At 33.0% G+C, this 15,441-nt stretch overlaps 1 protein-coding gene across 1 annotated transcript; it reads left to right on the forward strand.

Annotated features, from left to right (window-relative positions):
• The first annotated feature begins 7,384 nt into the window (after positions 1-7,384).
• LOC21389679 (putative E3 ubiquitin-protein ligase LIN) lies at positions 7,385-12,542 on the forward strand. Its single transcript, XM_024163141.1, has 8 exons — positions 7,385-7,441; positions 8,425-9,533; positions 9,761-9,908; positions 10,014-10,981; positions 11,070-11,217; positions 11,334-11,561; positions 11,668-11,977; positions 12,399-12,542. Exons 1-8 carry the CDS (start codon positions 7,385-7,387, stop codon positions 12,530-12,532), a joined length of 3,102 nt encoding a protein of 1,033 aa, XP_024018909.1. The 3' UTR covers positions 12,533-12,542.
• The last annotated feature ends 2,899 nt before the right edge of the window (positions 12,543-15,441 follow it).

Here is a 15,441-nt window from a genome sequence, read left to right on the forward strand (position 1 = left end):
TCTTTCCCTTCAGAATCCTTTGTAACTAGATGCTTCCAACTAGTCAAGACAACTCTTCATGCCTTTTTATCAATAGCTTTGATGAACGCCTTCATACGTGTTTTCCAATATGAGTAGTTGGCACTGTCTAGGAGGGGAGGACGCAAAACTGAACCGCCTTCTTTCAAAAAATCCATACCTACTGTAACATACCAGTTCCCAAAATCTCACCAAGCAAACGGTTAGTGATCCGCTCTGATACAAATTGTTAAGTCCATTTTTGTCGTTGGTGTCACAGAGAGTGTTATAACACTTTACTGTAACACTGTTTTAATAGAAAATCTGAAATTAAACCAGCAAAATAGCAATGCAGAAACATAAAGGACACTAGAAAATGATATCGCAGTTCGGTGCGTACACCTACTCTGCGAGGCCACACCCAGACAATGATCAATCCACTAAGTTCAAAAGATTACAAAGGACCGAACTGTCTTACACACTCAACAACTCCCTCCTTGACAATGTCACCGTTGTCTAGAATCTCCTTAGAAAGCTTGATCAGCGAGCACCACTCGACTTGACGGTTTCCTCCCGAAACCAAAGAAATCTTCTCCCGAAGAGCTAACTCAAAAGTGTTCTAACAATTCGTCGCAACACATCAAACGACGCTTAACATTACAATCTCATTCTGACATGAACAAAAGTAACTTTTCTGTTTTCAGCACTCACTCTGCACAACACATTATGCCATTCTCTTTCTGCACTAGACCCGCCTCAAGCCTCAAGATCACCAACAATCAATTCCCCAAAAGTCCACTCTTGATTTTCAGCAATCAAGTCCTTTGATTTGCAGCCAATAAACATGACAACAAGACTTTCCTTAAGAGGGCCACCAATTTACAATGCCAGCCAATCTTACAACCAATTTGCCAAAAATAAGCCAATACAAAATGCACTAACAAGGGTCTATCGATGGAGCACAAAAAATACCTTTCAATCTGATGATCTAAAGACGTGAGATGACAGTTCATTATTCGTATAGAGCTCCAAATAGCAGTATAATCTTTTTTTTATATAAAAGGTTGTTCTATTTACACCTTTGTTATTTACTTTCTAAAATCTTTACAAGTTCAGAATTGGTTTATGTTAAAAAAAATCCAAAATCTTCACAAGTTCAGTGAAGGTCAATATGCTTACTTTTGGTTTGTACATGTTTAAATAAGTTAAGTATCATTCTAAAAAGTCGAGTCGTTAAAGATGTCGCACAGTTTGCAGCTTTACATTGATATGTTCGACAATTACTCTACAGAACCTCGTAGCCGCTCTGGTCACTGTCGTCTAGAAAGATAAAGGTCAATCGACACAACAACATCCCTGACAGGGGAACTATTTCTGAGTTTTCTTGATGTTGATTTTATTTGTGTTTGTTTTGTAAGTGATATTTGTGTGACTTTGGTGAATTAATGTGACTTTTTCATAGTCCTTTGATGGGAAAATCAGGTCGGTTTTGCCGGTAACCGTTGGTATCATAGTTGGATAGTAGTCGGTATCACAATGGTTACAAACACGTCGATCGTTGGGGTAGTATGGTGGTCACCATCCGATACACAATGTTTACCAAATGGTAACCACCGACGGTAATCAGTAATTGTAAGGTTATGTTTGGTATTGTAAATATGTTGTGATGATATTGTCGTGGCATTGTTCAAAATTATTTTTTTGCAATGCTATAAGTCGATACAAGCTAAGATTTTGTGGTAATCCTCTAAAAAAGCCTAACCAAAGTTGTAACTTGTTCACTAAACGGGCCGAAGGAAACTCACTGCCCTCTTTTGGATCTAAAGTTCAGACTCAAACTTAGGCCCGAGCCATGAACTAGTCGGTGCCAGGCAACTGAGAGAAAAGAAAACAGCAGAAATAACAAAAGCCAAGTGGCAAAGAATAAGACAGAAGAGATATATATATATATATATATATATATATATATATTATTTTCGTGCTAAGTACATCGAGAAACGAGAGGCGGAGAGAAGAAAAATGCATTAAAAAAACAAAACCATAAAACGTCAAGAACTTCAGCTTCTATCTATCTAGCATATAGCAGTCACAAGCTCCTTTCTCTCTCTTATTTTTGTCTCCTTTTTAATTTGTTTTTTTACCGTATTATAATTTTCTTGTAAATTGTTTGCTACCCAAAAGCGGTATCTACGATTTATTTTTTCTTTTTGTAATCTGCCAAGGCCATAACTTCCTAAAGAAATAGGCAATATATGGATCTTTCTTCTTCAGTCTGTAAACCTAATTTCAGAGTATAATTTTGCATGTACATTTTAGAACGCTACGTGTTCGATCGTATCACATGACAAATATTTAATTCTGTAGCAACATTAATGAAAGTTGATTTAAGAATAATAACTGATATAATTCAATAATGGCGACAAAAAGCACATAATAAAAAAAAAAGCCGCGTTCGCTTGTAATGCCTCCATTGTGATCAGCATTTTTCAAAACCAAAAAAAACAAAAAGTGCTCGCCTTTTTACTACATCTTTACTACATAAGTTACTTATTTGCGAAACGTTTCGCATATGAGAGGTTTTTTCTCCCTTTATCAAGCAAAAGTTTTTTTTTTCCTTTTTTATTTTTACTTTTTTGGCCTTTTCTTTTTTCTATTTTTTTTTCCTTTTCCTCTCCTTTTTGTTTCAGATATTTTTTTCTTTTTTTTTAACAATTTCTATAACCGTTGTTTTAAATAAATTAATTACGCGCGTTTTTAAATCGTATAGTTATAAATAGACATGGAAAACTCTCAACAGTAGCATTGACTAAAATAACTGATAAGTACTGAATAAAATCACATTGGAGATCTTCTTATTTCAAAGTTTTTATAATTAACATTAAAAAATAATAATTTGTAGCGGTAACAAAGAGATGAAAAGTGTTAGAAGATAAATGTGGAAATAATTAATAAATAATATAATTCTATAATCTATAGCTTAAGAATACCATAATTTGAACGATGAGGTAAAGCTTTTATTTGTTATCTTTTGCAATTGATGATTAAAAAAAGGAAAAAAAAAACTAATTAATGGCACAGAACCGGCCGGAAAAAAGAACAAGAAAGAAAACGAAAGGAAGTACACTGAATCACGAACACTGTGCAATGTGCAATGCACGTTGAGATGATAATTATTGATACTACAAGTTGAGAGAAATGTCCCATCAACCTTGACGTGTGTGTATATGTATATGTGTATTACCCGTGAGCAACTTAATACTAATAAATTAGGGAGTTTCTCCAATACAGAAAAGAAACTATATTTTAACGTTTTTAGTCGTTAATTTTATATTAAAAATTATTTATTATGCATAGTTTTAATCTCATATAATTTTGATTATATTTAACGATCAGAAAATTGATCATATCGGTCGAACGGCCTACTGAATGAATGAATTATCCATTTTAACACACTTTTTTTTCTTGTACTATTGAAAAGAAAAAACAAAGAGTTACACAAGGAAAGAGAGTTGTGTATCCAAATAATTTTAAGAAGACAATGAATTCCTGCAGTATATATGAATCCGTGAGGAAATAATTGTCCTCTATGTATCTACTCATGAGTTTCTTTTGTGTTTTCAGAAAATGAAAATATATATAGGCCCCGTTCATTTCGCTAATACGAGTTTAAAATTCAAGTTTTGCTACAGTAAAAAGCTCTCACAAACAATCACATCTAACTTTTTTGCTACAGTAAAAAACTCTCACATAAAATCACATCTCAACTCGAATTAAAAACTCGAATCAGCGAACTAAACGGGCCCATAGTTAACATGCTAGATATATTAGAAGTACGTCTGAGTTATTCCACTTGCAACGCGCTATATGACCCTATAGAAATTTTTCTTGTACTAAAAGAGAAATTTAATTGCCTTGAGGATATATATTTACTGGGAGATCATTCTATTAAGCGAACATAAAAATAAAAAATAAAAAAAAAAATCTTATAAGTTGCTTTTGTACCATATAATTTTTATTAAATTTTGTTAAATTTACATCACCGATGCATAACAACCTAACGTAGAAAATGTTTCCCTCTATTAGATAATTCATATATTTGTTAAGGTGAAGAGATCAGATGAGATGGAAGATTATACTTCATCATCAGTGCTATTATTTTCAGAACAGTATGGATATTAGCGTACCTGTTTCTTCATATATATATATATATATATATATATGAGTTTTTTTCGGTCCTCGGTTTCCAAAGGAGGGACGTCCCTCCTTTTTCTTTTCAACCATGCAGGTTTTTTGACACTTAAGTCCTGTTCATTTCACCGATTCGAGTTTTACTACAGTAAAAAACTTTCAGAAACAGTCACATCTAATTTTTTTACTACAGTAAAAAAACTCTCACATAAAATCACATCTCAACTCGAATCAGCGAACTAAACGCGCCCTTAAAATGTGGTTGGCAATAACCGGTTAATGAGGGATATTAAATCTCAACATAAACAACAGATCTCGTTTTGTTTGAACAGTAATATATTTGAACAACTCTGTAATGAAATTGGTTTGAGTATATTAAATGTTATCTTCTTATCTCACCAATGTCGTAGTCTATAATTGAATAAAGTTAAGAGTTACCAAATCTGTAATGAAATTGGTTTGAGTATATTAAATGTTATCTTTTTTTCTCACCAATGTCGTAGTCTATAATTGGGGGCATAAGATGTGTTTATTATAATTAATATGATGTCCCTTATTTGTACTGTTTAGTTAGTTTAATACATTAGTTACGTAATATAGTAATGAAAAATGGGAAATTATTTGATGATTTATGATTTTTTTTTAATACGGGTACCTTTAATAAATTATTGTTCTAGTTGACTTATTTACTAACCATTTTGATTATGCATCCCTAATTATCTTTTTCATTGCTTCCTTTGCAACCCGTACATGTAAATACTAATGCAGTCCTAATCTAATTTATTAGTCATCATCTTGCTACTGCCTTTTTTTTTATTATTTTTTGTAGAACAAGATAAAATGTCGCTACTCTTTAAATTATCTCAAATTGCACCAACAAATTTATCATTTTGCTTTGCATAACGGATATGAAATAGAATAGTTAACAATTTTGATTATATAAACACCATGTTTGATAAAACGGTTCAAGTGGTTTGAACCAAAAACTAAAGTTGACATTTCAAATCTCTAATGCGATATTTTGAACCAAAAAGTCTCTCAATTTATAACCTCCCCCTAAGTTCAACATGATTCTGAACCCATCTTCCATAGTACTTTAACCTCAAATCTCATCTCTTCTCTCTTACAAAAAAAAAAAAAAACACATTTCGAACATGTTAATCAAATGAACCTAAAGTGTCTTCGTTTTTCATTTTAACAACATATTTTATGCAAAAATCCATTCCGTATTCAAAATGGCCAATTTATTTGGATTATCTTCTAGGACATATTGAATAAATTCATCAGAGAAAACTTCAACGATTGTACAACACAAATTGAAACTTGTAAAATTTGGAGGTTTTATCTTTATTAGTGCACTGCATATAATCTTGATCCAGTCCAAACGAGTCAATTCAGTTTGGTGTGGATGTTTCTGCATGTGCATACCTGTACTAAATAGAGGTTTCATGCCTAAAGCTTTAACGAAATAAATAAATAAATAAATAAATAATAATATTAAAGTAATTACTGTTAGAAAATATAATATCCTTAGATGTAAAATATCTCTCAAAATTCAGTAAATATTCATGTTAAATCACTAAGATTCAACATAATAATAAGCGAAAACGTACTTGAATTCATGACAGTAAATCTCTCTAGAGCTGTGCGGTTTGTCTTCCAGATTAACATATTTTCCTAAAAAATCCTTTAAATTTTCTCTTTGCTCTCTCTCTGATGATGAGATGTTAGAAAAGAATATAAATAATAATACGTGTGATCTTAGTACTATATCTACTATATATAAATAACTTCCTTGTTATCTTTTGGTATTTTTATTTTAACCCATCATAAAAATAAAAATTATCATTAAGTCTCTACATATTAAAGACTCACATCTTATTAGATACATTAAAGCTCAAATAACCCAAACCTTAATAGACCACTCTTAAATGAACTTAACCATATATGACAGTCTGTAACACGTAACTATTCACGTATAAGTCTAATATTAGATTAAGAATCTAACAATTACCATTATATATTGGTTGGTGGCCAACGATTTTCGTCATTTGGTCACCAACCAACATATCAGGTTTTCTATTCATGTTCGTATACACCTATTTACACTTATTTTTCTATTATTCGTGAGAAGATTCTTTTGTTCATATACACTTTTTTTTTTTTCCTTTTTTAGGGCATGGATATTAATGGCATTTCTTATTTTCTTTTTTCGATATATCTTTATGCTGAACGGTGATAGCACTGAGAAAGACTTGGGAGGAGAGAAATTTAGACGTTAGTTTTCATGGATAAGATCATTTGAAACGTTTGTACGTTAGGGTAATCTAAGGAGGGTCCCACTTCAGCTAAGCACGTCACATGTTCCCAAACTTCCAAACTCTCTTGTTCACTACTTTGGTTCTAGCTGAGACATTCTTAATGAAACCAAAGACAATATGAAATTTGTACATATATTTTATGAAATACGTAATATGCATATATATATATATATATATATTACATAGCATTTGCATAAGTTTTTATTATAGTATTTTACCGTCTCGATTTTGAATTCAAAGTAATTAGCTTTTCAGGATTATTAGGCATTTGGATAAAGACAACGGGTCATCTTCCATTTTTTTCACTTCATGTCACGTTTTTTGCTCTGTAACTTCACGTCAGGTTGCACAAGTTTAAAAAGTATATAGGATGAATTATTTATAAAATACTAAAATCCTGTTCATTTTACCGATTCGAGTCTGTTCATTTTACCGATTCGAGTCTGTTCATTTTACCGATTCGTGTGTAGAATTTTATTTTTGCTACAGTAAACAACTCTCAGAAACAGTCACATATAACTTTTTGCTACAGTAAAAGGCTATCATATAAAGTCACATCTCTACTCGAATCAGCAAACTAAACAAGCTTTAAAATTTGAGTTTTGTTACAGTAAAAAGTTTACAGAAACAGTCACATTTAACTTTTTTATTACAGTAAAAAATTATCATATAAAGTTACATCTCAACTCGAATCAGCAAATTAAATGACTCTTAGGAGACGTTTGGTTCATGGATTAGAATCATGTGATTAGAATTATTTTCGATTTACGTATATTTTTTGTAAAAGAAACCCTATAACGAACTATGATTCAAATCATGGTTTGAATCTTCTAACCAAATATCATTTGAAAATGCGTTTTTTTTAGAAATTATTGAAAATGCTGACCATTATTACAAAGCTACAAACTATATCTGAGAACGAGACGCCAAATGAGGTACATGACACCAAGCTTGCTTGAAAGTACCATATAAAATAATTTGCTCATCATGTTCAAATAATAATAATAATGATAAAAAAAACACATACCTTTTGATTTCAGAGGAGTCAGTTAATATGTCGGAGAGAAATGAGCGCCGGAGGAGTTTCTCGAGAAAGTACCATTTTCGATAAATAAATAAATAAAAACACTTTTATTTATTCCCTATTAGATTTTAATCTCATTCATTTTGTAAGCTTTAGCCGTTGATTTTATATACTTAAACACAATTATTAATTCTTAATTCTGTTATAAAATTTTTTTCTCATAAGAAATTTAAAATTTAAACGTTAAGAATTATAATTTAAATATACTGTTAAGAATTATAATTTAAATATACTTTTCAACACTTGTTTTTCAATTCTTAAAAAAACCAAAAAAAAAAATTAAGAATCCACGTACACGTGTCAACTTAAAAAGATTAGAGAAATCAGATTATACAACATTACATTTTTTTCTTAAATTTATTAACAATATTAGAAATTTTTTAATAATCCGTCCTATTAATAGTTTCAATTTGTAAACGTTAAATTTTGTTAAAATCATAGATTTTTTTTTTTTTTCTCTCGTCGCTTCTCCGAAACTGACAAATTTTTTATTTTACTTTTTTCTTTGCCATGGCCCATAAGTGGAAAGTAGCAAATTCCAAAACTTGAGAGTGCAACAACACCATCAACGGACGGTTGATATCGAATCCAACGAAGCTGAAGGAGAGATCACCTAACCTTTGTATTGTCCTCATATCCGTGTCCTTCTTTCGTTCTTTCCAAATCTATTCCCTTATATTTTTTTTTTTTCTACTTTTTCTTCTTCCTTCTTCTTTCTAATAAGTTGTCTTTTTGTTATCTTTTGGCCTTTGACAGTTTTTTTTTTCTACTTTTTCTTCTTCTTCTTCTTCTTTCTAATAAGTTGTCTTTTTGTTATCTTTTGGCCTTTGACAGAATGTTACTGAGGCTTCCAATTATCACTCTCCCTTCTTCTCCACTTCCAAAACCAATCTCAACCCACCACCAAAAATGTCTTCCCTCTCAGAACTTCTCGCCAAAGAAGGTTTCGAAGGCGAAAGATCACTCCAAGCAAGGCGGAACTTACTGAAACACAGAGACAAAGTTGCACCAGACAGAGATTCCATAGCTCTTCCTCTCTACATCTGCCACGCCAACAATGGCCGCAAAAACCGCTGCTCTTCCAAGCAGAGGATTGAGAAACCTCTAACGGTAAATGGGTCGTCGGTGTTTTCGTCGAAAAGGGTCGGTTCGGTCTCCGAAAGATCGAATTCCAAGTCCTCCGTATCAGAGTTTTCGAGAAGAGAAGATCCCGCAATTGACGAAGTCTCTGTCCGAGCTGTTGTTTCTATACTCAGTGGATACGTCGGAAGGTTCATAAAGGATGAGAATTTCCGAGAAAATGTCCGGGAAAAGTGTGTTTCATGTTTGGCGAGAGGGAAAACAGATTTGGACGATGAGATTTTCGAGAGACTAGAAATAAGTATTCAAAGTGTGGACAAGTTATTGGAAGAGAAAGGAGTAAATAAGGAAAGAATAGTAGAAAATGTAATCCAGATTTTGAGTGCAGCTGCTTCCACAAACGCTAAGAAAGGAAATGATCCATATATCTCTGCTTGTGCTCAACTTTACTTGTCAATTGTTCACAAGATTGAGAGAAATGATGGAAAATGTACTACACACTTGCTTCAAGTTTTTTGTGATTCTCCGTTTTTGGCAAGAACGCATTTGGTTCCCGATCTTTGGGAGCATTTTTTTCTCCCACATCTTTTACATCTCAAGGTTTGGTACACCAACGAGCTTGAGTTTCTTACGGACTTGGAGTGTCGTGAGAAGGAGAAGAAAATGAAAACCTTGAGTAAGGTTTACAATAAGCAAATGGATAAAGGAACTGTTGAGTTTGCTTTGTACTACAAAAAGTGGCTTAAAGTTGGGGTTGAAAATGCTCCTGTTGTTCCTCTAATTCCTTTGCCAGTTAGACCTTACAGAGCTTCTAGAAGGTCAATGGATACATGTAGCACACATTCCTCAGTTAACAACAACTTGTAAGCACTAAAACACCTAATCTTTTTATACGAATGGTTTATGTTGTGGTAGGATTAGTAATTCAAATATTTTGTCAGATTTTTGTGTTTAATTTTCTATATAATCGTGTATTCGTGCCTTGTCGTAACAATCTAAATGAAATACCAAAATTTGGCAGAGGATCTAAGATCTTGTAATTGTATGTTTTCATAATTTGCTCCATGTTTTTTTTTTTTTTTGGTCAAAGATATCGAGTTGTGTTTGGCTCCAAGCTTGGGAGGAAATCTGAGAATTTTGCTGATCAAAGTCCAGCTCTGAGGGACATGCGAGATGTAAATGAAGAGGAAATTTTGGATGAAGATAAGGATGACAACAACAATGGAAGTTTTCTTCATGTGAGTAATTCCGTCTTCATCTCATGCTGAAAAGTTTTAGTTTCCTGTAAGTTAGTTTGTTTTTGAGAACATGTATTTTTTCTTTTTTCCTTTTAAATTTAACAGAGGGAGCAAAGATCATCGAGCCTATTTGAAAGGAATTGGAAATCTGAGTTATGGAGAGACACACAAAAATCAGAAAATTTTAGATTATTTACCTGTCAGCAGACTGCGCCGTTACAGTTGGAATGTTTGACAAGCGGCAATCATTTGTCAAAGAATAGCTCGGTTCGGAAAAAGGAAGAGACTAGAAATGTTTCGAGCAATTTAAGCAGGGCTATTGCATCTGTTTGCTCCTCTGATAGTCTAAGCGAGTGTGAAGTTGCCATTCGTACAATCACGAGAGCTTGGTTGGATTCACGCGGCGATCCTATCATTGAAGACGCATTGTCAAAAGCACCTGTGATTGAGGGAATGCTTGAGGTGCTGTTTGCTTCTGAAGATGATGAAATTTTAGAACTAGTAATATCGATTCTGGCCGAACTCGTTTCGCGAAGCGATCTAAACAGACTGATAGTACTGAATTTTGACCCTCAGCTCGATATCTTCATGAGACATTTAAGAAGCACGAGTCTGTTCTTAAAAGCTGCTGTTCTGCTTTACCTGTCAAGGCCAAAGGCGAAGCAAATGGTATCGGTCGAGTGGGTGCCATTAGTTCTTCGAGTTACAGAGTTCGGAGACCAGTTGCAGACTCTATTCACAGTGCAATGCAGCCCTTTGGTGGCAGCATTTTACCTTTTGGACCAAATCCTTACAGGTTTTGATGAAGACAGAAACCTAGACAACGCGCGACAAGTGGTTTCTCTAGGAGGTTTGAGCATGCTGACGGATAAGATTAAGATAGGAGATACCACTGAGAGGATCAATGCTGCTATGTTCATCTCGTGTTGCATCCGAGCCGATGGAAGCTGTAGAAACTACTTAGCTGAAAATTTGAGCATAGATTCGCTCATCGAACTGGTTCTTCTGGAATATCACAGGAATCCCTGTGGCTCAGCATTTGATTTGTTGATTGAATTAATCTGCCTTAGTAGGTAAATTTATATTCTTATACTTAAATCTACTTTAAAGTATTTTCTTTTGGAAGTTCTTTTCTTATACTGATAAGGAAAATATTCCCAGGAGAACACAGATAAATAAAATCTTGTACATACTCAAAGAAGGCTGGGGTAGTTTAAACATCATGCACATCTTATTAGCCTATCTCCGAAAGGCTCCATCGGAAAAACGCCCGCTAGTTGCGGCCATATTGTTACAGCTTGATCTCCTGGTAATTCAAAATTAATGTTCTTGTAGCGCATAAGAAATTAGTCCTTTTCTAAGCCTTCTAGAAATATCTAGTTTACACCATTTTAATTCCCTTATGGAGTAGCAGCTTTGTTGCAGGAAGATCCTTCAAAGTGCAGCATATACAGAGAAGATGCAGTTGAAGCAATTATAGAAGCCTTGGATTGTCAAATATATAATGAAAATGTCCAAGAGCAATCTGCGAGAGCTCTTCTTATGCTAGGAGGTCGATTTTCTTACACCGGGGATGCAACAATAGAAAACTGGCTTTTAGAACAAGCAGGCTTCAACGAATTTGGGATCAATTCTTACAACAGAACTGAATTTGTAAGTTCTTTTTTTTTTCTTTTTTCTTTTACACCATCTTGATCTCTAGTTGAAGTTTCAATTTTCTAACGACGAATTGGTTGCCGCGGTATTCGTTCATGATCAGAGAGCGGATGAAGAGGCAGCAGAAAACTGGCAGAAAAAAGCAGCAGCTGTCTTGTTCAAGAGTGGCAACAAGAGATTACTGGATGCCCTTTCGGTTTCCATATCGAATGGCATTTCGAGTTTGAGCCGAGCAAGCCTAATCACGGTTTCGTGGATGTGCACATTTCTTCATTTGGTTGGAGATGAAAATCTGCAGCTAATGGCGTGCTCAATTCTTGTACCTCAGTTTGTGGCATCCTTGAGTTATGACAAAGATGTGGAGGGAAAAGTGCTTGCATCATACTCGTTACTAAATCTCACAAAGCATTCAGGTATTTCTTTTTATATACCTGTTTAATATTATCTGAATATATACACTTAGTTTACCAATCCTTAGGAGACGGGCCAACAATAATTTTATACTTTATTACTCCCTCTCATATGTAGACTGGACAATAGACAATCATGTAAGTAAATTAACTAGAAAGCTCAAGACATAAATATTAAAGATTCAACACGTAATGACAATTTAAATGAGAATAAAGAGCGCAATGATAGGGGTTCAAACTCAGGACATCCGCTCTGATACCATAATAGTTTAAAAATTCATTCTAAAAGCTTAAGCTATTAAGAGGTGGGTATCAAAATGTAATTTTCCCTACTTTATAAAGTTTTTAGAAGTACTCTAATAAAAGTTCAATATTCTAACCCTTTTTTTTATTTTTTTTTTAACTATGTTGGACAAATTTGCAGCAGAGTGTGTATCAATGCTCTTATCATTGGACAAAGATCATTTGCTCAGTCATCTTAAGCAGCTTCGTTTAGTAACATGGACAGCTGACGAGCTTCTTTCGATTATCATGAACCGAGTACAGGGCCTGATGTAAGTTTTTTTATTCAAACATAATAAAAGAATTATCTCTTTAATTATTCTTGTAATTTGTAGATTGGAGTGTGTTAATTCTTTGTCCATGGTTTTTTACGGTGCATAATTCCATGCCTTTTTCTAATAATTTAGTGCCAGTTTGGTATATTTCAAATAAAATAGGTAAAGTAGGTTTTTCAATCCTTTTTATTTCTTAAGAAAAATTCAAATAGAAAATAAATTTGGTAACCAAGCTCTTTTACCTGCTTTTAGTCTTTTGAGAAAAACGGTAACTATGGGAGAGATAAGAAATATGGAATGTTGTCTTCTTCTTTTTTTCATATATATATATATATATGTCCTCGTGTATTTATTTATTTATTTTTGTTGAGGGAACCCTTATGTATTTATTTGTGTATGTAACTATTTACATTCCTGTAATTTACACGATCATGTTCATATATGTGTGTGTATATGTATATCTTGAATGTGAATTTGCCATAAAATAATGTTGAATATACTCACCATTAACTTTTCAATAAATAAAAAATTGCTATATACAAATTGTACAAGACTATTTATGAACTGAAAATTAAAATTGACAATAAATTTTTGATTGATTGCAAATCAGTATTCATAAATCGTGTACAGCTTTATGTATTCATATATATAAATCTAAAGTCATATATATTTTGAAAAAAAAAAATCATATATAGGGTGGGGAATTGTTACTTCTGTCTCTACATTGCATATCCGTATTCATCAATATACGAATTTGAGTATAAATATAAACAAAGCCAACTTCCTTTTTTTTTTTTTCTTACCTTTAATCGATAAATTGATAATTTATTTAGGCAGGGCAAAAAACAAAAATCCTTCTGGTACCACATAGTTTTTAGATAATCATATAGCAATATAAAAATTATTTAGAACTTACAAAAATAAACTAATTCAGCGGAACTCGATGAGATCTAACAATAAATAAATAAATAAATAAATAAAACTACACATATATGTGATTAAGATCTTTATATACTATTTTACAAAATTTGATTTGCTTAACAAATTCTACCAATGCATTTCCAGCAAAATAATAATGAAGTAAAAAGATGTAGAAAGTGCCAATAATTTCGTGAAATGTTACCACTTTCACGTGCAGCTTCCTTGATTACAACTCAAGTTTTTTCAGGCCCGTTTATTTTACCGATTCGAGTTTTATTACAGTAAAAGATTTTCAGAAACAGTCACATTTAACTTTTTTACTATAGTAAAAATTTCTCATATAAAGTTATATCTCAACTCAAATCAACAAACTAAAAGAGTCCAATAGCAACAAGCAGAAGGAACAATAAGGGGACGTTTAGTTCATGAATTCATAATCATGATTCAAAATTATTCTCATTTTACGTGTTTTTTATGAGAAAAAATATTGTAACGAGTCACGAACTATTATTCTAAACATGGTACAAATCTCCTTTCTAAACGTACCCTAAATCATTCAACTTTTTGCTGTACGCGTTTGAATTCATGGTCCTGTTGCTTTCATTGTTCCTCAGACAATTAGAAATTGGAAAATGGCATCTTAAGTGGAGCAGAGCGGCAGCAAGTTGATAATACACAAACTTTGTGGTCATGTGCCACAACGTTGGAGCGAGAAAAATATTGGTCCCCAGTCTAGTTTTTGCCGTCATTAAAAAAAGTAAAAAGCTTTCCTTTTATAACATAAAAAAGGTGGTCACCAACGTGTCAGTTCTAGTTTCGGGATTTGGACGTTAGTGTCACCTTGCCTTGAAAATGGAGCTATAACTTTGTGTCGGGTTAGACGGGTCGACTTTGTGCCTGTCACTGTTTACTCAATTCTAGCCCGGCCCTAACTCTCAAGTAAACCAGAGCCTATACTCTAGGTCAAAACTATTTTCAAAACGTGAAGTGCTCTTATTATATAATTTTGGGAAATTTTGAAAAATACTCCTCAAAATAGTCTATTTTTATTTCTACCCCTTAAATATTACTCTATATATTTCTACCTTTTAGACTATAACTAGTCAAGTGGTAGAGTTTTTTAAAATTAACATTTTTAATAAGTCAAATACTTAAAAAGATAGAATACGTAATTTTCTCTATAATAATTTTTTCTTAAAAAAAATTCCTTGTAAATGTTTAGGCCTGCCTTAACCTTAGCCTGTCGGGTTGGCTGGACCGAACCGGGCCAAACTTCCTTCTTTTAAGGTTAGCCTTGCCGGTCACTGTTGACCTAGTCCCAACTTAAGTCAGGTTGAGCCAATACTCTAAACTCAAACCCAAGAGCGGAGCTGCCTTAGGCCCGGGGACAATTGCCCCCCAGAGCCAAGGGCTCATCTTAGAATTTGGTTCAATCTTAAAATTTTTGACATTTTCTCTTTTGTTTGCCCCTCTCAAGTTTTCTAATTATCACCTCTGCACATATTTTCTTTAAAGAAATTTCAACTATACATTTCATTTTGACTCTTAAATATAGTATTGTTCAAACTTAATATCTCAAATAAACTAAAAAACAACTATATAACTACATAAATTCATAAGAATCTAAGCTTTAAACATTAAATTTAACTATATTACAAGTTTAGTTTAAACAAAATTACAAATAAATAAATTAAGGTTAAAAAAATATTTTCTTATAATTTTAGTTAAAAATTTTGATTTAGTTCAAGGTCTCTTTCAAAAAATTTCCTCACTTCGCCATTGCCCAAAATTATTTCCGAACCAAGAAGTGCTCTTATTATATAATTTTTTCTAAAAATATTTTTCTTGTAAATGTCTGGGCCGGCCCTAGCCCTAGCTCGTCAGGCTTTAAAGCCAGATTGTGGCGACCTTCCTCTTTTTAGAGTTGGCCGAGTCTGACCTAGATATCTTTTCGGGTCACCAGTTCTAACGAGAGAGCGTGAACTTTCA

Source organism: Morus notabilis, unplaced genomic scaffold, assembly GCF_000414095.1.
Source record: "Morus notabilis unplaced genomic scaffold, ASM41409v2 Scaffold923, whole genome shotgun sequence".
Classification (NCBI taxonomy): Eukaryota; Viridiplantae; Streptophyta; class Magnoliopsida; order Rosales; family Moraceae; genus Morus; species Morus notabilis.